Source organism: Saccostrea echinata, unplaced genomic scaffold, assembly GCF_033153115.1.
Source record: "Saccostrea echinata isolate AGI-Se365-2 ecotype Australia unplaced genomic scaffold, CSIRO_AGI_Sech_v1 ptg000025l, whole genome shotgun sequence".
Lineage (NCBI taxonomy): Eukaryota > Metazoa > Mollusca > Bivalvia > Ostreida > Ostreidae > Saccostrea > Saccostrea echinata.
Window position 1 is genome coordinate 3665480 of NW_026889774.1, and position 27920 is coordinate 3693399.

The window sequence follows — 27920 nt, forward strand, 5'->3', positions numbered from 1 at the left end:
AAAAAATGCTGTATGTTTACATTTTTCTAATACGGAAAACAAAAACAACTGACGTCAAACAAAAGCCTTTGCAAGATATGAAAGATATAAATATAAAAATTTCTGCTAATATCCAAGCAAAAATTATGATTGCATTTCCAGTTCCACCTAATACCTCAAAAATGGCTAATAGTCACATGTGTCAAGAAATAATAAATATAAACGTTGACTGTTTAATCAACGTGCTGCACCAACAGATTATGGATGCCGTCGCTGACTTTTTAGAGTGCAATGTAGGGGAAAAAGAGGAGTGAATCAATAAATAAAATTAATGTAAATGTGTAAATAATGATATGAATGTTAAACTGAAAAATTTTCTCATTAGGTGATAAAGCACAATAACTTACAAAAAATTACACAACTACTTGTGATTTTAATAATATATTATTATCTATATTAGAAGGAACTACATTTATGACGTAGTCAATTTTGTCATGTACCATGTTTTCTACATCCCATTAAATATAAATTCGAAAATCTAGAGGATACTTTGATAATTTTGATTTAAATATTACTAAAAAAGGATATATTTTAGTCCTAGAAAGGATTTGTAGTTAAATCAAAAATTGAAAAAAATATTATTTAAGACTACAAAACAGGTGATGGGATATCGTTAAATTATCGTCCAGTCAGGTTTGTTCCTTTTCCTTTTGTCTAGAAAAAAAAGAATTTGTCTCATTTTTCAAAGACCCTTCGTTGTTTATTCTTTATATGTCATGAAAGGAATAAAAAAAGAAATTTTTATTATTTTTTTTTTCAATTTCCTATTCTATTGTAAATCGGTCACATCTTACATGTACTTTTTTATAGACAAATGCTGAAAGTACTTTTTCTCAAATTTTCCTGAAAACTGAGCATTTTTAAGAGAGATAATGCATTGAAATACGTACATGTTTTAGGTACTGCTGAGGACAAAGGCTTAATTCTTGGAATGTGGAGTCCTGCTGCATTAGCAACCATTACTGAAATACCCAGGAGAGATGCTGATTATTTTGGCAACATTTCCAAATCTCTCACCCCTTCAGATGTTAAAATTTATAGCATTGCGTCTGATCCTCAGAAAAAGGTGATTTTTGCTGCAATAAAAGACTCTATTTACAAATTTCAAAACTTTACTATTTGGCAGAATGAATCAATTTCCCTCTCTTTAGCTTACAAAGGAAAATCTTCAGCCTTTGGTCAAATTGCATTTGACTACACTTCCAACAATATATATTGGTGCGATTCTCTTCTCAAATGGATCGCAGTGAAACCAGCATACAGTGACAATGATACGATATATAAAGTTTTTGTCTATAAGGATTTGTACCAACCGGAGGGATTGACACTTGATCCTGAAAATGGGTAAAATATACTGCAGTATAGAACTTTTAAAAATATATATCTATTTTATACAAAAATGATATAGCAAAATATTTTTTAGAAGTAAATTAAAATCTAGAAATATTTGAAGTCAGAGGATTCAAATCTCAGATTTAACTATTCTTTTTAGAAGATGCATATGAAACTTAATAAAATCCGTGTTTAAATGATGTGGATCCAAACTGATGTAGAAAAAATATGAAATGAAGCTTTTGCCCTTGGCTTACGTGTACACTGTATAATAAATTCATATCGAAAAACTTTGCAAATTATGAGTGGATTCTTGCAATATGTATTGAATTAGTGAATGTATGCCCATCTTTCTCTGTTTTTTTTAATGCTTCTGTTCTTTTGAATGTAAATATCTTCTTGTTTTCAGCATTTGTACCTTTAATGTATATTGAGTAATATTGCATATCCTTTTCAAATCAATATATTTAAACAGCTTAATGTTCTTTACGGACAATGAACCGCATCCACGTATTGAAAAGGCATCAATGGATGGGGAGAATAGAACTACAATAGTTCACACCGGTTTAATCCGAGTATTAGTCCTTTCTATTGATGTAGTCAGTGATTTACTGTATTGGGCAGACTATGGCAGGCACACTATTGAGGTCAGCGACTATGACGGTCTAAATAGAAGAGGTGTGCGTCGTAGCAACAACGTTCCTGCAACAGGTTTACACTACTATCAGGTACTTCATGGATAAAGTTACGAATTGCTTTGAATATCAATTATGTTAAAGATAAGAAAAAAATCTTTGGGGTTCATATTTGTACTTAATGCCTTAGATCTGCTTCAATTTACTTAAAACAAGTACACTGTACTGTAATTTATCTCTAAAGATGTTCTTCTTGCGTTTTGCAGCCTTATTATTAATTATAAATTATAAATGTGATACAGTGAACTAAACAAAAAGAAAAGGCAAAGTTGTTTCAAAAGGAGTTTCAAACACAAAGATATCAACGTAGAAAGCGCGCTCAAAAAATTTTTAAGGCTTATGTGATTTTGGTTATGTCACTCATATTTAAAAGAATAATGAAAGAGCATAGATTGTAGAACATACAACGTAAATGTACCATGGTTTGTTTAAGAAAATTTTATTTTTGTTCAGAATATGCTGCATGCTTCTAGTGCCGAGGCTAGATTAATATTTGGGGTAGATACAGCATCAGGATCACAACTATACAACCTACGATTGTCGGATCAACCGTATGCCATTCACGTTTATGACGCAAATACAGCAAGATCATACACGGGTACAGTTTTAAGTTTTAATTTACAAATGTAACGGGCACAAAGCATTCAATTTGGTGAAAAGTATTAAACTATTATATTTAAAGTTTAATTCTGAGTGTGAAAAACTGCCCTTCATGAGGTTGTCCTGAACATAAAGAAATTTCTCTGACTTTTCCTTTGTTTTACTTTTCTTGAAAATTATTCCATTATGTTATTTAAATTGTTTATCAAACGATATCATCTTCAACTGTAGACTTTAACATATATGTCCACCGCATTTCAAGAGTTATACATTGTATAAGTTTCTTTGTTTTATCGATTAGCAAGTACCGGTACAATCGAACATTTTTATATCAATTTAAAAGTGCGTTCAATTTTCATTATCCCTGTTTCCTAAAAAAAAGATAAAAAAAAAAAGAAAGAAAGAAAGAAACAAGAAAAAAGGGAAAAAAATACACACAGATATGTTACTTGTCTATTGTGCTAGAGATTATTTTGTTCATATAATGAATTTATTTCTTCGTTTGCCATTATACTAAATGCATATTTTTTTTTACCATATTTAGGTTCTTGTTCTTCTCGAGGTTGTCAGCATATCTGTGTAAACACTCCAGTAGGAGCTAAATGTCTCTGTGCTGAGGGTTACCTACTATCATCAGACGGTCGGTCCTGCAAAGGTACGTAAACATGGCTGTATACTTGATCTTCTAAAATACAATTTTTATTTTACGAGCTTAGAGTTAAATGAGCTTTTCTGATCAAAATAAGTGTTGCGACCATCTATTTGTCATTCTCTGGGGTCTGTAAGCCTTCCCATTTTCAAAGGGGGAGTTTTGATAAGGCCGCTCAACGGCCCACTTTTTTTCATGAAAATAAACTTCAATTTATTTTTTCGAAACTAGTTTAGAATTCAAGATAAATATGTTAACTTTTGTTATTTATATTTCAAAAGTTAATATGAGATGAATTCACACCGAAGCTGATACATACTAAGATGTACCCTCAGATCCGTTAACATTAGGCTTATGGGAAAATATAAGAGGGTGGCATTTATAAATCAATGTTTAGAATATGAAGTGCATGAGGGACACTCACCCAAATTTGTTCAGTAATTTGATATACTCTGCGCACTAATTTCTTGAAATATGATGAGTGTCGCATGTGCACTTCATATCCAAAAATTGAAAATTGCATAAAATTTGCATATCTAAAATTAGAAGCTCCTGGTTTCTTGATCTGACTCTGTGTTAAAATACTAAGCCAAAAGTAGCATATATTTTTAAATCAAAGAAGATTCTCGATTATATTAACAGTAGAAAACATTATCACATCCTATCTTCATTTCGATACTTTTGTCGCCAACGTATAACGTTAAAGTCACATTTTTAGATCACCTCCACGAATTTAGGGGAGCTTTTGTAATACCGTCGGCATCGGTGTTCCAGGTAAAAGTTTTTGAAGCAGATTTTTTTTTTCAAGTATATTTATGCCCTACATTAACTACAAGAGTCACATGATCTAGCGTGTTTCCTTGTCACCAGTCAGGTTTCAGATGCTGCATTTTTAGCCAAAGAATGTCCAGGTAAATGTTTTAAAAGCAGATTTAAATTTTTGGAGCAGATCAGCTGTAATCACTTGTTGACCAGACTTGCTTCATGATGCATCTACGGATGCACACTACCAGACTTGCTTCAGATGCTGGATCTGACCTACATTTCCTTAATGAGTGAGCAGGTTAAAGATTTTGAAGCGTGTCTCATTCTTATGTAACTGTAAGCCCTATCGTGACCAAACTTGCACTGATGATGCATCTAGGATTGCACACTACCAGACATGGTTCAGATGCTTGATCTTTCTTACATTTTCCGACTGACTGAACAAAAAGTAAGTTTAAGAGCAAATTCACTCCTTAACGTTATTTATCATGCATACGAGTAGTTATATTAAATTATTTTTTGACTTTCTTGTAAATAGAAATCCATGCTCCAAAATGCTAGAGAAGCGCCCTTATAGTTCCGTGTGGTTGACATAGGGAGCATGGATTTGTTTTAATTAAGTCTGGATGTCTAGGCGCATATTACTGCCTGATTAAGGATTAAACACATATCTTTGGCGTTTACACATGTATTTCGAACTGCGCTCTAGTCTAGAAAATTATACATAATGAATTCTTAAACTCCCTAAATGAGAAATGACTAGAGTTGGTGAAGCAACTGAATTGGGAAGCGATAGGAAATTAGTCCTGGCTGGGATTCTCTCAGTTATGCTGAAAAAATAATGCAGATCTATGTGGGCAAATACCTCTACGTTTCATAATAAAAAGGAAATACTCAATGTATTAAAGATTTTTCCATCATTTGGCTATTCACATAATTACGTATCATGATAAAATATTTTGATTGTAATTAATATTATTCATATAATCAAGTACATTGCAATATACTGAAGCCGGTAGGTGCTAGGTAAAAAAATATATCTGGTGGCCGCCAGATAAGTTTCTAGCGCCTGCCATTGAAATATCTGGCGGCCGCCAGATAACATTGTAGTGTTTTTGCTTTAATGACATCTACAACCTTCGTTTTTAGTCAAATCTGGGAGTTTCATGAACTATTAGCAAAGATCAAATCTACACTTTATACAAAAATTCAATTCATAAAGTCTTCACTTCAAAGTTTAAAATTTATGCTTTATTAGATTACATGTCTACACTGCAAGAAACTTATTTGGCGGCTTCTAGTTATATATGTGGCGGCCGCCAGAAAAGTTTCTGGCCGCCGGCAGTTGTATTTATGTGGTGGCCACAGGAAAAAATATTTGGCAGTCGCCAGATATATTTTTCTAGCGGCCGCCGAATAATTATGTGGTGGCCGCCAGATAAAATATTTATATTTTTCTTACCTTGCACATACAATGTACATGAACCGGCTTACGTAGCAATATGATGCTTTTAAATAAACTTTTTATGTATATATATAAAGTTGCATTTATTCTTTTAATCGTGCCGATTTTTCTTTTATATTTCAAAACATTTTTTTAATTTCAATTTTATGATATTAAGGTGTATTTTTATAAAACATATAGTTGTATAATCTCATTGATGAAAATGTATTGCATATACCTGTCTATGACGTTTTGACGTTTACCTAGCTCATGTCTACATATTTTTTCATTTGCATTTTTTCGTATGGGAAAATGTTAAATATTGATTATGAAATTTATGTATAAACTGTCGATTAATTATGATGTTAAAACTTTCTGTATATGTTTACGTTTTATTAGTTAAATTCATTCTGTTTTAAAGAAAAGTAACATTTAACACACCAGATAAATATCGCACCTTAAAAACATTTGCATAAAATCAATACCATTTTCCGTTAAAAGAAATGTTGAAATTTGTTAATTTATGTCTTTATTCATATTTATCCTATTTCATTTACGATTTTGACGGTTAAAAAAATCCACTTTCCCCTATAAAATGTCTACTCCAAAAATATACGAAAGGGGGTATACTTAAATTCTTCTTTATCGTGTGACCAGAAAATTTGCAACATAAATTATTTTCATATTTTTAGGAAGATAAGAAGTTTTTCTACAAGATCTCAAAATTTCATAAAATTTCGTGAGGGGCCGAAAAATGGCCTTATCGAAACTCCCCCTTTCCTCCAAAACAATCCGGTGGTTTGGTTCAACCAAGTTTACCGCAAAGTGTCCATTTTTAGAGGGCATTTTTATTGAAGTTTCTTAAATTAAACGATGAACCATTACTTTTCCAAAGTGAGGCAATGAATAAGTAAAAATAACTTGATATTTCTTTGAAAGCTTATTGACATAGTGAAGATTAAGTTTAAATAAATCGTGGAACTCGTGGATAGGATAAAACTACAATATGGAATCGAGCTTTATATTGGAATATATTTAACAAAGCCCTGAAAGTTTTCTTATCAAGAAAACCAGGCCATTATTATTATTATTCAAATCTCAGGTAGTGTAGAATCAAGTTTGTTCATATCCAGGGGGTAGGGTGCTACTGCAAAAGAGAGTCAAAGAGTAGGGTTCACTTAAGGCTTTTAACTGGATATGAATTTCTTATAAAAATACATTTGCTTAGTTTGAATTGACAGTAAATGATATATCTCAAGAACCCTTGGTAAATGCATATCTATTCAACGTTATATTTTCCCTAGTTAACATCTATTGTGACACCATGTATTCCAATATCCTCAATTTTTTTTTTCAAACGTAGCGAAAATTTTAAGCTGTTTTTTTTTTCGTAAAGATGACAACTTCTGCTCGAAAATGTGCATATTATATATAATGAAAGATCTTTTTCTCAAGGTTTACAAGATGTTTATTTATTGGATTGAGAAGTTTGCTCATATTTTTTTTATTTGCTGAGGGCACTCAAATACATCCACTTTATTCAAAATTCAAGGATACTGCAATTTTACAAAGATTATTTCTGTCCGCCCGTCTGGCTGTCTGTCTGTCATGTCCCTGTATAACTCGTTTGTTTCCAAACGATATCTCAAAACCAGAACTCTCTATGACCTGAAAAGAGCCCAATAGCTTAAATGTCAAAAGTCAGGTAAGAAATTCATATGCTTTGTGTATAACGCTTTCATTGTCTGGTAAAAAGTCTCTCAGCTTTTGCAATGAAATTTTATTTACAATTCTTAATGGTCTTTTAGTGACTCCAAATTGATTTTGAGCTCACATCTCGCCGCGACCTCTTTCAAGGGGAGATAATTAAGAATTCTTGAATATTTGGTAGCATATTTAAAAGTCTTCTTCTCAAGAAACAATGGGCAAGAAAACATGAAACTTATGTGAAAGCTTCATTACATACTCTAGATTTAAGTTTGTTCATATCATAACCCCCGGGAAAAGGGTGGGGCAACAAGTTTTACATAGGATTATATAGGAAATATCTTTAAAAATCTTCTCAAGAACAGCAAAGCCATGATTAGTCATATTATAATAAAAGTATCTACGGGTAGTGTAGATTAATGTTTGTTCCAAGCATGACCCCTGGGAATAGGGAAGGGCCACAACATACCATTGGAATATATAGGAAATATCTTTATAAATCTTCTTCTCAAGAACAGCTAAGCCATGACAGCTAAGTCATATTAAGGGGTACTGACCCTCTGATAAGAGAGATAACTTTCCGAGTAAAAAATACGAGTACTTCTCATAGTTTCATTATCAGACTTTCATTATCGAGACCTTGGAATAGTCAATTCGATCAAACCTGACATACGATGGAAACATAACCTTCTATTTCCTTTGCCTATACTTTTCATTATTGTTTTATTATATTTAACAAAACAAAATTAAATTCAGTAATAAAGCCTTATAAATTGAATAAGTTCTATCTTTTTAAGGACCATTTTAAAAATAGTTTAATGTTTAAAGTACCAAATTTAGAATTTTTATTAGCATTACATTTTATTCCAATGAAAAAATATTTATAAGAAAGATAACTCTTGCTAACAAATGTATTCTTTTCTTACAACTACATACAGCATTGTGATATTCTGACTTACATGTAGAAGCAGCGCTTTATTATGTTTTCTAATATGAATTTAATAGATATGATACTAAATAGTATTTTCATATACACCTCAGATTTTTAATTTTATGTTGAGATACTAAATCATTACTCTTTCTATCCTCTGTATTAAACTTTCTTCATATCATGATCCGACATAAAAATCATTTCTGGAAAAATAAGCAGCGCTTCATACCTCATACTGTTTCCCATTTGAAGCTGATGCTATAGCTCTTGATGAAAATCAATGTTTGGATGTTTTAAAAAAAATTGTTAAATTTAAAGCAGAGGGTCATTAGACCTTAATACAGAAGTATCATCAGGTAATGTAAATGTAGATTCAAGATTGTCCAAATCATGACCCCGGGGCCAAGACCGTGGGTCAAAGTTTTACATAGGAATATATAGGTGTAATGGTTAAGGGGCATTTGAGTAAAACACATTGACGACTTCAAATAGTGGAATGTCCTGACAACCCTTGGAATGAACTAGCCAAACCGAAAGGTATATAAGGCAAATCTTTGGGAAATTCAGGCATTCAGAACTAGCTGAAGAAGTTGGATATTGAATCTGCAATAAAGATGTTAAGGTATTCCATCCCTGATAGCAACAGAATCTATGAAATTGAATATATAACAGAAGTGTAGGTGTTAAATACTCAGTATATTTAGACATAATTCCCATTTATTACTTTTATCATGTAACGGTGGAATGTGTCCTAATCTATGACCTTGAATTTTGGTAAGAGATATCTCCCTCTATTTTTAGTTAATAAAAAGTCATTTTTAAAAAACTTAGTAAAAAAATCATTTTCAATTGTCATTCTATATCTAATGGTTTAGTGCATCTTTCCACCACAGTATTTATTGACATTCTTATTATTCGAAATTTTGTTTTTGAAAAATCCCTTGTCCCCATAGACTTCAATACAATCTTTGTTAATGAATTACTGCTTATTTAATTACATTTTTGAAACTTTCTCTTGGTAAATCCCTTTGTACTGTAAAATAATTTGAATTTATATCTGAGTATTATGTACGTGATGAGCATTTAAGGAAGGAGAATTTGGTCTTATTAGGGATTGAAAACCTTAATGGTAAGAGCAAAATAAAAGTATAAAAGTTATAAACACCAGTGGCAAGTATTCTAAGGAATTGATGTTAAGTTCTCGGTGTAGTAAATCTGAAGATTGAGACACCCGATTCTTATCTATCAATGGGAACCTAGGGGAGAAACACGGTGCAAGTAGTACTTTACCCACTTCCCGTCTCTTGGTAAGAGAAAAATTAAGTACTGTGTGATACACCCTCAGACAGAGCTTTATTAATAATTATTCCGATCATTAACTCAGACAGAGAAAAAGGAAAACCTATATATCCCTTGTAAGAACCTGATTATACTTGTACACATTACATAGGAAATATCTTTATCATCTTCTCAAGAACAACAAAGCCTTTAATAGTCATATTTATATAGAAGCAACCTTAGGTATTAGAGAATCAAGTCTGTTCAAATCATGACCCCAAGGGTTGGGGGCACAACAGAGGGTCAAAGATTTGCATAAGAATATATGGGAATCATCTTGAAAAAATCTTCAGCTCAAGAACAGCAAAGCCATGATCAGTCATATCATTATAGAAGCATCCTCAGGTAGTGTAGATTCAAATTTGTTCAAATTTAGGGTGGGTAAGGCGGGGCCAAAATGAGAGATCAGAGTTTTACATAGGAAGACATAGGGAAAAAATCTTAAAAATTCTTCTGTTTAAGAACTGCAAAGCCATGATTACTAATATTGATATGGAAGAGTCCTGTTGAGTGTAAATTAAAGTTTGCCCCCCGTTCAATACTGAACTGATTTCTGCTTCTTCCTAGCCAATGTGCTCAGATGAGCGATGTGGCCCATGGGCCTCTTGTTTTCTTTTAGCAGGGGATATAAATTCCCCGAATTAGCTTGTTAAAAATAATATTGTATAAAATTGTTGATTTCATTTATAAAATTGTTAATATATACATGTAACATTTTCAATAAAATATTGACTAGATCGTTCCTGGTTTCACGAGAGGGGCTTCATTGTAAGCAATGCAACTCATTTTGCTATGGTGGAAGTACAGTTTGTTAATGGAGGACGAGGATGGATTCCCTACCTGATACCTTCTGCCATTATAGAGGCATTTGCTGTGGATGCAAGCTTGCACCTTATCTATTTTTTGGACAGCAGTAGTAATACATTGAGAGAATTAAATATCATTAATCATATATATATATATATATATATATATATATATATATATATATATATATATATATATATATATATATATATATATATATATTTGACATAAGATGTTTTGTTGCGGTAGATTAATGAAAATCTCTAAGATATTAGGATGGATTAGCAGCAGTTGCATCTTGGTCACGTATCTAAGGCAATTTTATAATTAGAATCTTATAAAGAATTCTTCAATCTTTTGTTTTATACTTTTTTAAATTACCAAACAGATCTTATTTTTGACTGGATTGCTAATCTTCTTGCGTGGATAGAACCTACGCAATCCACAATTCGAGCATTTTCTATAAATTCTGGGACGACATCTGTAATATACTCCGGACTTCAACAGCCTACATCATTAACAGTGGACGCTCATAATGGGTTTGTTGATTCAGTACCAACAATATTTGAATGAAATAGCATTTCCATTGAAACATCACATTTCTATCTAGTTGTGTTTTTGAATTGTTTCATGGACGTATGAGCTTGATTGCTGTTGGTTATATCCATGTTTTTAACGTTTTAAGGCACAGTTATATTATTATTATTATTTAAAGTACGTATATTCTTTGATTTTAAGTAGGGAAAACAGGTTTATATTTAAAGCTTATGCTATGCATAAAAATCTTTTGTATTTTGGTATTAAGCGGCATAACGATTTAGAATAAAGTACATATACCCCTTGCGTTTTACATAAGAACCTTTTTTTCTGGAATTGAAGGGGTATGATAACTTTACTATTTGAAAAGAATTTACAAGTTGATTAAAAGTGAATGATATGGTGAAGTTTCACATTAGAAATTATGTTTTATCAAAAAGAAATAAAAAAGAAAACAAAACCTTTTAATATAAAATAGTCACGTGTGTATCAAGAAAAAAGAAACGCAGATTAAAAGATTTAGCCTTTCTTTATGGGCTGGCATAACAGTATGAAGACATAATTAAGAAAAGTGTCAAGAAACATTTAAACGAATTGGCAATAGTAATCTATAGGCTTGTAAATTATCGACAGGATTCACAAAAGGTTGTGTATTTTTCGATTTTTGATTATAGAGACCTCTACTGGATATCGGGAACATCTAGAAAGGCCATAATTAGAGGAAACTGGAATAGGAATTCTCCCAAAACCATTGTGTCCGAGGCAAATCTCAATAATCCGATTTCTCTTCGATATGATGTCACAAGTCACAGGTCCATTTTTTGTATCATCTGCAGAGCAAAGCCACACTAAGAGATCATTTTGCAAAATGTCTGTCTGTCCGTTCGTCTGTTAGTAAAACATTAGACCTTGAGAAATGGTTGAATATTAGAGATAACGATGAATATGTTTTTAGAAAACATGCAAGTGTAACTGTCCCCTTAATTCATCCTGACCTACTTTTTAAATTTGCTCCAGACCATTGATTCAACTTTTGTTTTGATTTTTAAGAGGTATGTCTTTGCTTTCTTATATATACATGTATATTATACATAAAGGATATCCCACGATTTGTGATTTCTTTATACATGTTATATTTAACAAGTTGTGTGATTTCATCAGCAAGCCTTGAGTATCCAATGACTTGGATAAAAAATCATTTCTGACAACACATCATTGGAGATTCTTTTTATAAGATTTTCTACACATGGCTTTCACATCTTCTACAACGTTTCATATGTGTAGGTCCCAAAATTTGACCGATCAAATTCACGCAAGAATCCACCATTATGTCAAAACCATGGATATGAAAACGATATCCTATGAGATATATTCACTGTATAAAGGACTTAAAATGTGATAAATGGATATTACCTCATGTCAATTTACTTTCAAACTACTGTACATTTCGTCACAAGTTGAAATTTTAATGCATTAGATGTATGAAAAGAAACATTAATGGTGCTTTTCTCGTTCGTAATTCAAGCAAAATTGTGGGTTATTAAGACGAACTCTTTAAAGTCACAAATATCAAGGATAGTTGTTTTTTAAAAACACGTTTACATGGTAAAAAGCTATTCCTAACATTTTCAATAATTCATTTTATCCTTGTGGGTTGAGAAGTCTTATATCTACTTGACTGTTACATTTGCCAATAAATCGAAGTTTTTGACAATTTACTAGCTACCTGTGGATGATTTTTTTTCTCTGTATCGAATAAATGATTGTATGAAAAGTTAAGAAATAACACTAATAAGGACAGAGATACCTCCCCCTCCCAATTATGGTTTTATAATCAAAATAAATCAATTTAATTGCTTATTATTTTAGTATCATTATAAAGTAATTAAAAGAAGCTGCATAGAGTTATAAGGATGGCTGAAGAAAAGTTGAATTTTGAACACCATGGGAAGTTTACAGTATCTTAATACTTCAGAAAAACTTGAAAACAGAATAAGTCTAAAAATATGCATTTCATGTATCATCTGTTTTTAAGCTTTATTAATGTCTTAAGATTCTATAGCAGGCGACATGTGCGTTACTTGGAACTCCAATTTTTCATTTCAATTTAAAGGTTTTTCCTGTAATTTTTTTAACATTTGGAATATTTTTAATTATTCATTATTTATTTAAAGTACTTGGTACAATCAAATCTTTATCAAATTAGCTATGCCTTTCAGTTAATATCAATTGCAATATCAATGCATTTTTCTTTTACAATTTTAGAATTTACTGGCTGGATAACTCTATGATTAAAAGCTCACTGACAAATGGATCTGATATTAAAAGTCATGTCATCACATTTGGTGCAACAGAAGCTTTAGCTTATAAGGTTTGTCTAAGTATCACTATTGCAAAAATTCGAAAAAAAACAAGACCATAATGCATTTGCAAGGAATGTCGGTAACAGGAGAGGGGTATAAATATACTCTTTAAAAAAAGAAACGCATAGCAGAATTTTTGTGAAACATTGAACATTAAGATTATTTAGTAAAATGATGCATTGATAATAAAGAAATGTGGTTAACAATAGGTCTACCATCTAAATGTCATAACTACTCAAGAATATTAAAATCTCATAGAAAGTTTAAGGTCAATAAAGATCAATATCTTATATGCCCCCCACAGACACAAATGATATCCTAAAACGGCCTCTGATTGAAGCAAATGAGTATAATAAAAACCTGTATAGGAATACTTTCCCACTCTAAATGTAGAGCTTTGGTCATCTGTTGCAGAGTCTGGGGATTCGATTGTCTTTGGCAAATCATGCCATTCCATCTTGTCCAATGCATGCTCAATTGGATTTAAATCTTGCGATTTAGATGACCATACAAGAAACAGGTTGCTGTTGCTTTGCAAGAATGTGATTGTCAAGCGAGCCGTATGTGGCTGTGTATTGTCAGATTGAAATACGGCTGCAGGATGCTGCAATACTGGAAAGGTATGTGCAGGTAGAAGATCGTTAGAGAACCTTTTTCCATTAGTCTTTTGAGTATGAACCAAATCAGTCTTACGTTTATACAGTACCGACCAAACACAACCTAACAGAAAGCGAACCCAGAGCGCACCCCGGGTTCGCTCTCTGGGTTCGCTTCGGGTTCGCTTGGGGTCCGCTAGTGCTGACCCCGAGCGAACCCGAAGCGCACCCGTAGCGAACCCAGAGCGAACGCTGAAAGCGAACCCCAATTCAGTAGCGGTCCCAGAAAGCGAACGCGCGTTCGGTGTTGCGTAACAGAGCTGTTAATCAGGATTAGCGATTAACTCATCAGCGCGTCGACCAATCAACATGCCGAACAGGTCTGTCAATCAGGATAAGGGATAAAATGCGTTGACCATCAGCGCATCGACCAGTCAACATGCCAGTTTGTAATCTAAACATTGTACAAGCAAAGCGTGTGAATGCACAGTGTAAAAATATTATTAATATGATTTTTAAACATGATATTATATTTATATATTTTAATTCTCCAGACAACATGCAATATTTACACATCTATTTGCATTACTTTTTATTTTTAAAATCTATTAATACGTTATATATTTTTATTATCCAGGTAGCATGTTACATGTAACACAATCCAAATCAAAAGGAGAAAATCAAAATTCCTTTTTTAAACCTGATTTTTCAAATCTGAAGTCGAAAATGGTCTAAAAGTCAATAAGTGAGCCTCTACAAGGGGGCTTTTCGAGAAATTCGCCACTTTAAGTGCAATTTAAGAGAGGAACGTTCCTCTTCATCAGAAATCTTCCTCGTTGTCTCCTTAGTTCTATGCACAAAAACTGTATTTGAGGAACGTTCCTCTTTTATTTCAGATTGCTTATAATAAATATGTGTGTTTGTATATACAATGCTATACGAGGAACGTTCCTCTATCAATTTCAATTGATAATACATACTATATCCATGAACCCTAATACAGATTATATTTGAGGAACGTTCCTCTACCAATTCTAATCAATGATACAACAAACATCAATCTAAATACACTGAACATTTGAGGAACGTTCCTCTTCCCATTTTAAAATATTAACAATATATACATGAATCTGAACCCAATGAATCTGTGGAACGTTCCTCTCCTAAATGTTGGCACTGGCTTCATAAGAGGAACGTTCCTCTCCTATTGGCACTGGCTTCATAAGAGGAACGTTCCTCTCCTATTGACACTGGCTTCATAAGAGGAACGTTCCTCTCCTATTGACACTGGCTTCATAAGAGGAACGTTCCTCTCCTATTTGTTGGCACAGGTTTCATAGAGGAACGTTCCTCTCCTATTTGTTGACACTGGCTTCACAAGAGGAACGTTCCTCTCCTATCTGTTGACACTGGCTTCGTAAGAGGAACGTTCCTCTCCTATTTGGTCACACTGGCTTCATAAGAGGAACGTTCCTCTCCTATCTGTAGACACTGGCTTCATAAGCCTGAACACATAACATATCTGAGAAACGTTCCTCTTCCCATTTTAAATTTTAACTCTTTATACATGAAAACAGGGGATTTGAGGAAAGTAGTTGGTATCCCCTAAAATAGATGACTCCTGTTGATTTTAAGATCACAAGATCACACATCAAGGATGAAACTTCTCTGGACAAAGAAAGATATTGTCTGCTTAAAATTTATTTTAAAAAAAATTAAAGTTTGTAGGAAACTGAGAAAAAGATGTTGGTCAAATTTGTAACCCATTTTGTAAATGTGGTGTTTTTTATGCATTTTAACCACAATAATTTTAAAGCAACAGAGTGCAAAGATTTATAATCAATTTGCATTTCCTGTACAGCATGATAAGTTTCATTCATGTTTCACCATTCATTTGGTAATTCTTCTGGATCAAGTATAAAGATATATTTTAAATGTATATCATTATTCGAGTGATGTGTCAATCATATGATTCGTTTCCATCTATCACTAAAGATTCCCGTTAACTTATGAATTAATAGACATTTTCTTATAGGAAAGGGAACACTGAAAAAGAGCTATGTTTAGGCCTACATGTACATTCTTGTGTAAAGGTGTGGAACAACCCCCCCCCCCCTTGAAAAAAAAAAATCCTGGATTTGCACATATTGCTTGAAAATATAAATATCATTTAATTATTATTTTAAATATGCAAACCTGCAACTTAAGTAAAGCAAAATGCGGTCATGATTTATGAGCCTTAATTTCATATGGTAAAGGGAACTGGGAGAGAATACAGTGTGTGTAAAGTACTGTCATGTAGCTCGATAAGTCTCTCTGTGATCTCGGGTCCGTGCATTGGTTGCAAAAATGATAAAAGGAATATAGGTAGAAACTGTTCCTTCACAAAATGTTTGGTACTTTGAAGTTTAAGTTGCAGGTCTTTCAAATGAGACCTCGAACGGGCGCACCATGTCTGAGGTGTTTGCACGCCAGAGAACCTTCACTGCTCAATTGCCCTGAGTATCGTGCGAATAAGGTCTAAATTTGAAGCCTTCACCAGCATCAGGTGACCTCTCATACAAGTGACATTTTCCTCCAAGAGACATACAGAACTACAACAATCAATCAATCAAAAAGTTATACTGTATTCTCCTGAACACAGATAAATTTACCACCGATTTGATATAAAGCTGCCATTAAAACATACACGTAGAAATTAAAATAAAAAGAAATGTAACAATGACATTTTTCTTAAATATTTAAAATTGTATTTAATATCTATATGAAATGATAAAAATTGAACTAAGTATCCTTACCCTTAGCTTTTCTAGTTTATTTCATCCGAGATTCAAATGTAAATGACCAATCAATTCTATTCGGTTGAACATCCACTCATTTAATGGAAAAACAAATAATATTACAGAGATGCGTCTCTATACTGATATGTATCCCGGCCCGGTTTGTTCATAATTCTTCATAAAGTGCTTGAACAAGAATAATTATTTGTCCGTATCACAGTATAATACACAGGTACATGTAATATATCATTGTCAATTTCTCCATTTCTTAATTCCCCATTCAATCAAACTATAGTACATTGTCTTCTGATGAATACTATTCCTGCTAGTCAATTAAAGCAAGCTCTTCATGTGCAATTGACCTTCTGAATGGAAACACGGTGCCACTATTTGAAGAAATGTCAATCAAGACACTCCACACTGAAATGATTGTGGGTGTGTTATCAGACTTTGGGCATGTGGATCTCTTAAACATAGCAAACCCATGTTCTCGATGTCAACTTCGAGTATAGTCATGAAACAGAAAAACTACTTGGCTGGATAAAAAACAAGATGTTGCAGTCCCTCACTATTAAGGATGTATCAAGGTACATAAGCAAATATTTATTTAAATGTATGATAAATCTTTATGTATACCATGTATTGTTTGCATAAAAAATGGAAATAAAAGATTTAATCAATAACTTTGTCAAAGTTATTATAGCCTATTGAAATGCTAGATTAGACACTTCTAAATAACAGTAAATTATGAATGAGAAATTTATTGTTTTGATAAATAAACTAATGTGCCTTTGGTTTCAGTGTAATCTATCCGGTCATGACACCTGTTGCAGCAGCAGTTCATTACTGAAAGAAGGATCATAAACAAATCAAGTATGTAGTCATAATTATCATTGAGAAAAATTAGAAATTCTATGACATCCAGTGTATGTTTTCAAATGTTGTGCATAGCAGCAATGAAACTGCTTGTTTTTATTTTATTTATTTATTTTGTTGGGGTGGAGGGGGGGGGGGGTCTATGTCCATGATTTAAGAAAAACACTAGGGCTGTGTATTGAGCAAAAAAAATTGATACGATGCAATATTTCATTATGCAATATCCGATATATTGGATTCTTTAACACGTCTATAAAAAAAGTCTCACTGTAATAACAAATTACACTTCAAATTCAAACTTTTAATGAATGTGAAAAAAATAACATGTTAAATAAAGTTGTCTATGTATTTTGTAATATATTTATCTAAGATGTGCTATCTCCTTAATGATTAAATCATTATCGATCAATTTTAATTCAAAACAGTGAAAAAATATAACATATATAATATTGGTGATTGAAATTCCCAACTTTTTCACAGAATTAAAAGAAAATCTGCCTGTCCGATACATATTGGAAGTTCTTTTTTCGATACCATATATTCTTAAATATTGATACGTATTGATTATTCGATATATTGATACAGCCCTAAAAACACATATACGTAAAGAAGACATCACACACACAATTATTTTTGATAAGAAAACTGATGCATAAACAATAAAAGTTTTTGGGAAACAGCATTCCTTGTTCATGTTGTTCATGATAATGTTATGCAGTCAAAATACCTAACCCATGTAAATTAGTAGGATTTTTTGTGTTGGGACACCACTTTTGACATTTGTTTCCCAAAAATTAATTTTGATAATAATTCTTATTGATATTTTTCTCCTTAAAAAATTTGCCCATTTCCCATTAAAAACACTGAACTCCTATATAACATTTTAATAATATTTATAATATACAAAGTAGAGTTTTTTTCTTCATATAATATTTTTGTAAAATGGAATGACTTGACATGTACATGTATTGAAGAGGTACATTATTTCCAAAAAGATTTTTCAAGTGTTTTTTTTTTTTTGCATTTTGAATTATTTGGAAAGACCCAGTATTTTTAATGTGAAGCTGTATTTGCTTTCTTTTATCAAACATTGATTTGATAAAGAAAATGCTAAAGCCCAGTTCCATCCATATGTCATCCCTGCTTCACTAGGTGCTCAGCACTGTTAATTTCAAAGGCGTTAGGGAGCAGAGCATGCCAATTCACCCAGGCTCAGGGGAATAATGTCACAGAAGTAATGTGTTTAAACTAAACAGAGCCCTGTAGTTTGTTTATACATCCCCCCATACTAAATGGCTTCACGGCTTAATTCACATAGTGTTCACTGGTCAATTGTTTATACTTTCCCAAGATATCATTACATATAACTCTGCTTTTTTGTATTTAATTAAGCTTATCTGTGTATGAATTAGTACTTAGATTGGAATCAAGTGTTGTTCTTTAATTACCAGCAACAGTGACCTTGTCAAAGATCATACTCAGCCATATAGAAACTTGTTCTTGATAGTTTTGCTAATTGTTAACTTGAAATGTTTTGAAAAAAAGACAAATCCAATTAAATCTTCAATAATGTACTCTTTGAAAAAAGTCTGCTGCATGCAGGTAGCATACAAAAGGGATACTTCACAAGATTTGTGTAAAATAATTGTTTTCATCACTCACACTAACAACATCATAATTCTCAACTAAGTATATTATATGTTTAAGAGACATCATAAATGCTAAAAAATCACAATTGAAAATTTAAAAAGAAATTGAATACGTGTTAACAGTACCTGATAAAAAATAATAATAATGTTGTTTCTAATTGAAAACTCAATTCTGAGTAACAGTTTCAATAATAGATACTCACATCATTCGATGCTTAACCACGATTTTGTATTTATTTATTCATTATGTAAAAACGGAGTAAAAAAAAATAATTGAAGAGGCTCATGCTTACATCACATGCTTGATATACATACAAAGGTTCTTATGACCATTGATTAAATATCTTAATTTATTCTTATAGCACTTGCCAAGCCATAAAGAGATTTCTTGATGATTTAAAAGAGTTAAAGAATATCTCCCTATATCATTTCTCCATAATGAAAGCTGATAAGACAGAGGCTATATAAATTGACCTGTAATTTTACAGATGACACTGGCTGTTAATCTTGCTGTAGCTGATCACTAGATAATCAATCCCAAATGACCCACTCTGCAATCCTAGATACAGTGCATCTGTGAAATTCTGATTTTGCTTGTTTCTGCAAACTTGCCAATAAATCACAGAGACAGAATCGGATCTAGAAATTTGGAAAAGGGGAAATAGGTGAAGGGGGGCTAGATTGATATCCAGTTAATAAAACAGAATGATTGTATTACTCAGTACAAAATATTCTTTAAATGTTAATTTTATAGAATCTTCTAAATCAATACATATTTTTTAAAGTGTTCCAGAGGAAATATGGATTATTTTTTTCTTGCCCCTCTGGATCAGGCGATGTTGTTTTCACGTTTTAAAAATATTAATTTCTCATGTTGCTTTGCATGTGTATTTAGTACAGGCATTCTTATATCAGTGAAAAATTATTCAATTGAGAGGGACGTAAAACAACATACAAACAAACAAACAAACATGTAGACCATATATCATTCTCCTCTTGCTATTTTTTTTTGTGATGATTTTAGTTAGGATAGTTAGTATATATGTTAAATCTAAAGTTACTTAAATGGTCCTTATTTTTTTAAAATAATCATTATTTAGTCATATACAAATGACTGATATACATATGTTTATGTTTTTTTTGTTTGTTTTTTTTTTACTAGAGTGTTCTAAGGAACGCATGTGTCGCCTGCTTTTAGCTTCATTGAAGATGTTAATAAATGTAAGAGTGGTCAGCTATTTATTTGCTACTATAGCCGCGATTATAGTTCATGCATTTGGCGGCAAAGAAAAAAAAATCCATGGATAGTAAGCCGGATTGCCATGGAGTCTAACAATCAAATAGAAATATAAATCTCCAACCCCTCAAAGCTAAAATGAATATTAGAAAAAAATAAATCATTAAAAATAATTATTTATCATTAGTTATTTCAAACAACACCGTGTCCTTCAAAAGAGACTTCAGTCTGTCATTACCGCAATTGTCAGTCTACATCATCCATTTTGGAATACCGATCCCGATGTATTTTCATAGTACTTTAAAAATTTCAGTTTTTGTGGTTAGTGTATATCATACAGTGTCAAAGTACATTGTCAACATGTATAAATGCTAATTATCAAATCCCTGCCTCTCTAAATTCAAAAGACATAAGTTAATTTAAACCGTCTGCAGTATATTTTGCAAAGAAAGTCAAAGGTCAAGGTCAAGTGGACTGTTACGCTGGTATTTTTTTCAAAATATTTTATTACAAACAGTGCTTATGCTAAATAGTCTAGACTCAGCTCTTAAATGTCAAAAATAAGTTGAATATCGGCACTGTAAACTATTTTAAAAAGTAGGTCAAAGGTCAAGTTCAAGGGTCAGGAGGTCGGTAACCATTGTAAAATACAAAAGCCATTGTGCAAAGCTATACATGTGCAAAATATGAAATCTATACCTTTTACAGTTCTCGAGATATAAGGTGTGACAGACGGACAGACAGATAGACAGACAAACAGACGCCCGGTAAAATGATCTCTAAGTGCCACTCTGCTCTACAGGCAACACAAAAATGATGTCCAAAGTTTTTTACAAAGTTTAATTTTGTATTACCATGTAACAGTTTACATAAAGGACGTGACTTAGAAACAATTCATTGAACATAAAATTCTGCACTCAGTATTGGAACTGCCCAACTTGCTGACTTATAATAACTAGCAGTGAACATTGTCAATTTATTCCGATATTTATCCTGTTCTGAAACTCAGCAATCAATGTCAAAACTTGATACCCTCTCCCAATCCAGCCAACTTGATTTGCGGTCAAGACCTTATTACCTAATTAGATCATTGTAGTCATTAACATTTACATCTACCACACTTACAAGGTTAAGATAATGTTAAATGTAAAACACTTTTTGAGACCAAATGATAAGTATTCTTATGCTATCTATGAATTTATATCTATTTTATTTTTAAAGATTGCTCTGAAGTGTGTAATGTTTTACCAATTAGAGCATTATTAACCTGAGGGACTGGGAATATATACTTCTATACATTGACCATAGAATGCTGTTTGATTTGCTATCTAGAAATACTTCAATTTTTTAATGCTAAGCATAGCTAAGAATAGCTGCAGTGCTTTAATTTTTGTCACCATGCAGTTGGCAATTTGATTTCATGTTTTAGGATAACTGCCACCTATGGGCCTTAATATATATTATCTGTGCTTAGCAGGTTATTTTTTAAAATGAGTTTTACTAGCGATACAATATACTATACTATGATTGCTTCATGTCAAAGGACAATTAAAAGAGCAGTGTGGAAATATAGTTTCTGATTAAGAATTTAAGTGGGAAAAATAATTTTCAAAAAAAAAAAAACTCTTAGTTAGTTAAAAACAATTAAATTCTGCCTTAATGACTTGCATTTGTAAGCTACATTACCTACATTCCTTTTGTCTTTTTAAATATATTGACATTATCCTAATTTTTAAGGAGTTGGAATTGAAATTGTCTAATCAGTTCAATGACAGAATGTTAAATTCTCTTAATTAATTGCTTCATCTTCTAACTGCAAATCTGTATCTATTATTAGACCCTGACTGATATAAACTTTCAGCAAGTAATCAGATATCATCATATCATCAGCACTGGTCTTCACTGTCCATGAAGCCTGTCCCCTTGCAGTCTCAAGGGATAAATAGGGGATATAGTTGCAAGAGCTGGTTTAAGGCAAATCTCATAATGTTTCCCTAGCATATATGATTGGCAGTGATTGATATCAAGTAATCTGTGAACAGGGCACGAGCAATATGTCAAAGTCAGTTGTACAAAGAATGATCTGGAGAGGGGGGAGGGTGTTAATAGACAAATCACTATAGAGTCAATACTTCATTTTGATAAAGACACAGATTTCAGGTTTTGAAGTTTATCTGAAAGGTTACTAATGCAAAGTAAAAATGAGAATCAGAATTAAAGAAAGTTCTTGAAGATTAAAGAATACATATACATGTATAAAACTCAGGAAATAAAATTTGACAGATGCACTTCTCTTTGGAAAAGGATAAATGAAAATTTTCCAAATTATGACCTTATAATTATTATCATATATAACAGATAACAAATTAAAACTTCTGAGAGAGATTCTAATTGTGATGTCTAAGATACAATATCTATTTCAAAGAAAGGATGAATAAAGATAATTTATGTGAGGAGTATGGGTCTCAATTAAGACCTCACAAAATAAACACTTCTCTGAGAATATTACCTTTTGTTTTTCAAGATTATACATGTATTTTCATAATTCTTAGCAAATAAAATTTCAAAATTTTAATCCAAGTTCTCCATTTTTCACTTTTTGTTTTTAAATCTCATTTTAGATGAGACATCATACATAATCTTCTTACCACTATACAAATATTTTCTAATATTCTATCTCTGCTACTTTATCTTTAAATCACAATTTTGAAAATCTGGAGGGCCCTTAATTTATTACGTTATTTAAATTTTAAAATGTGATACTGAATGTGACATTTTTCCAACAGATGATGACCCTAAAGAATTTTTTGATGAAAAAAGCAGTTATGAACCTTTGGAGACCAAGGAATTGGATACAGGTTTTCTCCCTATTACCAGTATAAAGGAAGATATAACTGAGAAAGAACCATGGTGATCCTCAATGATATGGTTTAGATTCGGTGTTTAAAATTAAAAAACCATGGATGTTAACCCAGGTAGACATTGAAGGAAGTAATGTGAATGCCATTCAATGAAAAGGGTAGCATATTGTTTGAAATGCTTTCTAGAAGTAGTAATGACAATTTTGAAGTTCCTGAATTGTATTTTGTAACTAAGGCACTTTAAACTTCCTAATATACTAGTATGTACTAGGCAAGAGTTTTTGTTACAACATTGAATAGTTTAAACATACAATAAAATCAAGTACAACAAAATATTGGAATTCTTGTAATAAGTTTTAACATCATGTTGAATTTTAAATGTTCTTGAAAATGTGTGCAATGACAGAACAATTATTCAGAGAGGAAGATTATTTTGGGGATTTTGGAGTTTTAATATATTAAATATGGAAGCCCTTTCATTTGTTCTGCAATTAATTTTCCTAGAACTAATCTCAAATGCATCATATGTCACTTAGAGCTGCGTTACAATAAAGTAGGTTCAGCAACTGCTCATATATTAGAACAATTTCAAAGACTGATTAAGTTTGTAACTTTGAAACAAGGATCATTAAAATTTGTTACCATACCCGTGTACTCGGCCCAGGTGTACAACTCCCATCTTGGTCATAGGCGATCCGAATCTTTCCAGAGTACTGATAATCTTATCAAAGAGGAAGTAACGCTTCCCAATCGCAGTATCTGTGAACTGAATGACACATTAGGCAGAAATACTCTGCAGTTTCACTTGGATATTGTGAAGGTCAGGTGCAAAGGTAGACATTCTATTAATTTCCATCTTTTGAAGGACGGTATACATCCAGATCATTTATTATCAAGAAAGTGGATACGACGACTAGAATTAGACATTGTCAAAGAGTGTTGGAGTGACCCTACGCCTGACGTGTTAACAATTTCAGTCGACCCACAGGAGTTGCTCAACTTATAGAAATGTCAAAAAAACGAGTCAATTCAGGAGGATACAATAACACTGAAGACTGGTATGGAAGAATTGCAAGAAAACCAAAACTCATTAACGCCATTAGTGGAAGAAAAGTCCATTGCTGTGCTAGAGAGGGTTGAATCAGAATTAGGGGGTCTCTCAATTCAAGTCAGAGAAATGACCAATGCCTTATTACGAAGGCAAGATGAAGCAATGGAAAAGCAATCTGAAATGATGCGAGACCAGGTACGACTGTTCTCCGAAATGACCGAGACTTGCACACAGCTTCTAGAGCGCTCAATGTGCCGAGGGGACAGCCCCAGGCAGGCGCCAATACATAGTCAAAATCTCAAGTCGGGACTGACGTGCAGTCGAGGGGACAGCCCCAGACTGCCACGACCAGACCAAACATATCAACCGAGAACCTCAGGCACACTAGGAGGCCATAACTTACGGCCAACTACCTCTACTCCTGTATCTGGTTCAGGTGATGTGCCATTTCGGCCAGTATTGGACACTATTAGCAATTTTGAGTCTAGCCGTTACCCAGCTTCTGTAGGACAAGTAAGGCAGGAATATTTGCCTCGACAGAAATTACCAACATTTGATGGCAGTGGAGAATGGGAAGGATTCTTAGTTCCCTTCCACAGAGCAGCTCAACGTTATGGATGGTCTGCAGAAGAGAAACTGGACCGTTTCATTGAATGCTTAAGAGGCCAGGCATCAAAATTTTTATGTAGCCTGTCATCTTCTGTTCAGAATGATTATGCTAGATTACTCAAGCATATGGAAGATCGCTTTAATAGAAAAGACCCTCCGACCACTGCAAGAAAGCGATTGGAGGAAGTCAGGCAAAAATCAGAGTCAGATGACGAATTTGCTGAACAAGTCAGACGCTTGGTTTCAAGGTCATTCCCATCAGTGAGCATTGAACTTCAAGAGGAAATTGCAGCTGAATTCTTTTTGAAGGGGTATAAAAATGCCAGAATAGGATATGAGGCCCTGAATAAAATGCCGAAAACTATAACAGCAGCATTGGATATAGTCATACAACTGCAGCACAATAACAGGGCTACTTTAGGCCGTGAAGATTCCCAGCACCGCAGGTATTCTAGGAGAGTATCCTGGTATGACGACTCGCATACTGACAGTCAAGAGGAAGGGGATTCTGGTGAAGAAGTCAGAGCTTTGCCAACTGCTGCATCTGGAGAGAAAACATTGAAGGAGGAGATCATGGAACTTAAGAAATTAATAGAGAGGAAAATAGCAATATCCAAAACATCGCCAAGATCGTCATCTCCACAAGGAGGTTGTTTTAAGTGTGGCGATACAAGCCATTTTCAGAGAAATTGACCCAGATCGCCATCACGCTCACCAACTCGAAAAGCCGAACTACCGGTTGAAAATGACGCTGAAAAAAAGATGCTCAAAATTGGAATGGAGGAAGCGGGATCATCAATCAGAGTTCCAGTTGAAATAAACAGTCATAAAACAAAAGCAGTAATTGATACTGGTGCAGAAATCACAGTCCTGTCTGAAGACTTTGTTAAAAAGTAGATTTGGATTATTCCTGCTCTGACAAAGTCACGCTTCTTAATGCAGAAACTGGCAATAAGATGACAGCAGTAAATAATGTCAGTGTAAGCATTAACTTGGGCAACTCAACAACCAATTGGAAAGTGTGCATTGCCCCTATTCGCGATGATGTACTAATTGGAATGGATTTACTGATGGCTGTTGATGCTGTAGTCTTAGCAAGACAGGGTGATTTATTGGTAAAAGGGGAACTTGTACTTGGAAATATCAATACTTCAGATCAAGTACATATAGCAAGAGTAAGTGTCAGTTCAGCAACCACCCTTGCCCCCATGAGTGAAACAATAGTCACAGGTTGTTTGGACAGACCAGACGAACAGCTGGTTGGTGTGCTGGATCCTGCGTCTATGAAGAATGGAGCCCACACGGGATCTGTGCTCGTAAACATGACTGAGAACATCCCTGTACGCATCCTCAACCCAACACCACATGAAGATTACCTGCAGGTACACACTTGGGGAAGTTAGTTGAAGCTGAGACAGAAATTGACGTAAGAGATAAGAGTCCCATCATCAAAGAGGCACCAGACCAAAAATATATAGGCCAAGTACCAAATCACTTAGCAGCGCTTGTTGAAAAGTCCATAAAGGGCCGTACAGAATCAGAGTCTCGGGAAATAACAAGTTTACTTGTTGAATATCAAGACGTGTTTGCTAAGCATGCTAATGATGTGGGATGCTTTTCTCCAATATCTCAAATACCCTGGATACCCTGGCAGGAGCTACTATTTTCTCAACTATAGATCTACAGCAGGGGTACCACCAAATTGAAGTGGATCCAGAAGATCGTAGAAAGACGGCATTCATTACACGCTATGGGCTTTTTGAGTACACTCGCATGCCTTTTGGCTTGTGTGGAGCCCCAGGTACTTTCCAAAGGGCTATGGAGTTTGTGCTGAAAGGTCTTCAATGGGACATGGTTCTGATATATTTAGATGATGTCATTGTGGCCAGTTGTGGAGTAGGAGAACACATAATTCACCTAAGAGAAGTATTGGAAAGATTCAGGGAAAGTAATTTGAAGCTAAAACCATCGAAGTGCTGTTTCTTTCAGGAACGTGTTATTTTTCTTGGACACCGAATCAGCGGAAACGGAGTGGAGGCTAACCCAGAGCTTACCCGTGTAGTCCAAGAATGGCCAATACCTGAAACTGTCAAGGATGTACAGTCCTTTCTTGGCCTTACAAATTACTATCGTCGGTTTGTTGATAAATATGCAGAGATTGCAGAACCACTCTACCAGATCACTAAGAAAGGAAAGACCTTTGATTGGGGATGTCAACAGCAAGAAGCATTTACCTCACTGAAAGACAAGCTGGTATCTCCACCAATACTGGCTTACCCCATGACTACTGGTACTTTTGTCCTAGACACAGATGCTTCTAACTATTGCATAGGAGCTGTTCTCTCACAGTTGTAAGATGGCAATGAGAAGGTGATAAGTTATGCAAGCAAACGCCTGGGTCCTTCGCAAATCAAGTATTGTGTTACAAGGAAGGAACTGCTTGCTATTGTTACTTTCACCCAGAAGTTTAGACATTATCTGCTTGGGAGGCAGTTCATTGTTCGAAGTGACCATGGCTCCCCTACATGGCTTTACCGATTCAAAACTCCGCAAGGACAGCTCGCACGTTGGCTTGAGCATTTAAGTCAATTTAACATCATCTTCCAGCATCGAAAAGGTGTAAATCATTGCAATGCTGATGCGTTGTCCAGGTATCCAATGACAGAACAGAGATGTGAATGCTATAGCGTTGGATCACGCCTTTCAGATTTACGATGTGGTGGTTGTAAGCATTGTTTGAAAGTTCATCAGGAATGGTCAAAATTTAACACAGATGTTGATGATGTTATACCCCTTGCAATTAAAATGGACTCAGACATGACTTTTGAAGGGCACAGGACCCACAAAAGCACACAAGAGTCTATTCCAGAACAAGATACTCAGGACCGCTGTTCTGGAGGACACGGTGTCCACGAACCAGGGTACGACAGTGAGGACGAGTTTTTGGAAGTACCTGCCTAGAAGAAGACTCGTTTGAAGAAGAACATGGAGGTGTCATTTCATTGGATGTTTATACAAGTAAAGAGCTTGAAGAAAAGCAAAAAGGCGACTCTG

The 27920-nt window shown here is 33.6% G+C and overlaps 1 protein-coding gene across 1 annotated transcript in view; it reads left to right on the forward strand.

Annotated features, from left to right (window-relative positions):
- The first annotated feature begins 947 nt into the window (after nucleotides 1–947).
- LOC133192440 (low-density lipoprotein receptor-related protein 6-like) overlaps nucleotides 948–27920 on the forward strand; it is a 36227-nt gene continuing 9254 nt past the window's right edge. Inside the window, exons 1-8 of the mRNA XM_061328447.1 lie at nucleotides 948–1383; nucleotides 1847–2099; nucleotides 2520–2664; nucleotides 3211–3321; nucleotides 10237–10451; nucleotides 10689–10846; nucleotides 11519–11656; nucleotides 13110–13215. Of these exons, the coding sequence (XP_061184431.1) occupies nucleotides 971–1383; nucleotides 1847–2099; nucleotides 2520–2664; nucleotides 3211–3321; nucleotides 10237–10451; nucleotides 10689–10846; nucleotides 11519–11656; nucleotides 13110–13215 (1539 nt within the window). The 5' untranslated portion in view covers nucleotides 948–970. The remainder of the gene's footprint in view (nucleotides 1384–1846; nucleotides 2100–2519; nucleotides 2665–3210; nucleotides 3322–10236; nucleotides 10452–10688; nucleotides 10847–11518; nucleotides 11657–13109; nucleotides 13216–27920) is intronic.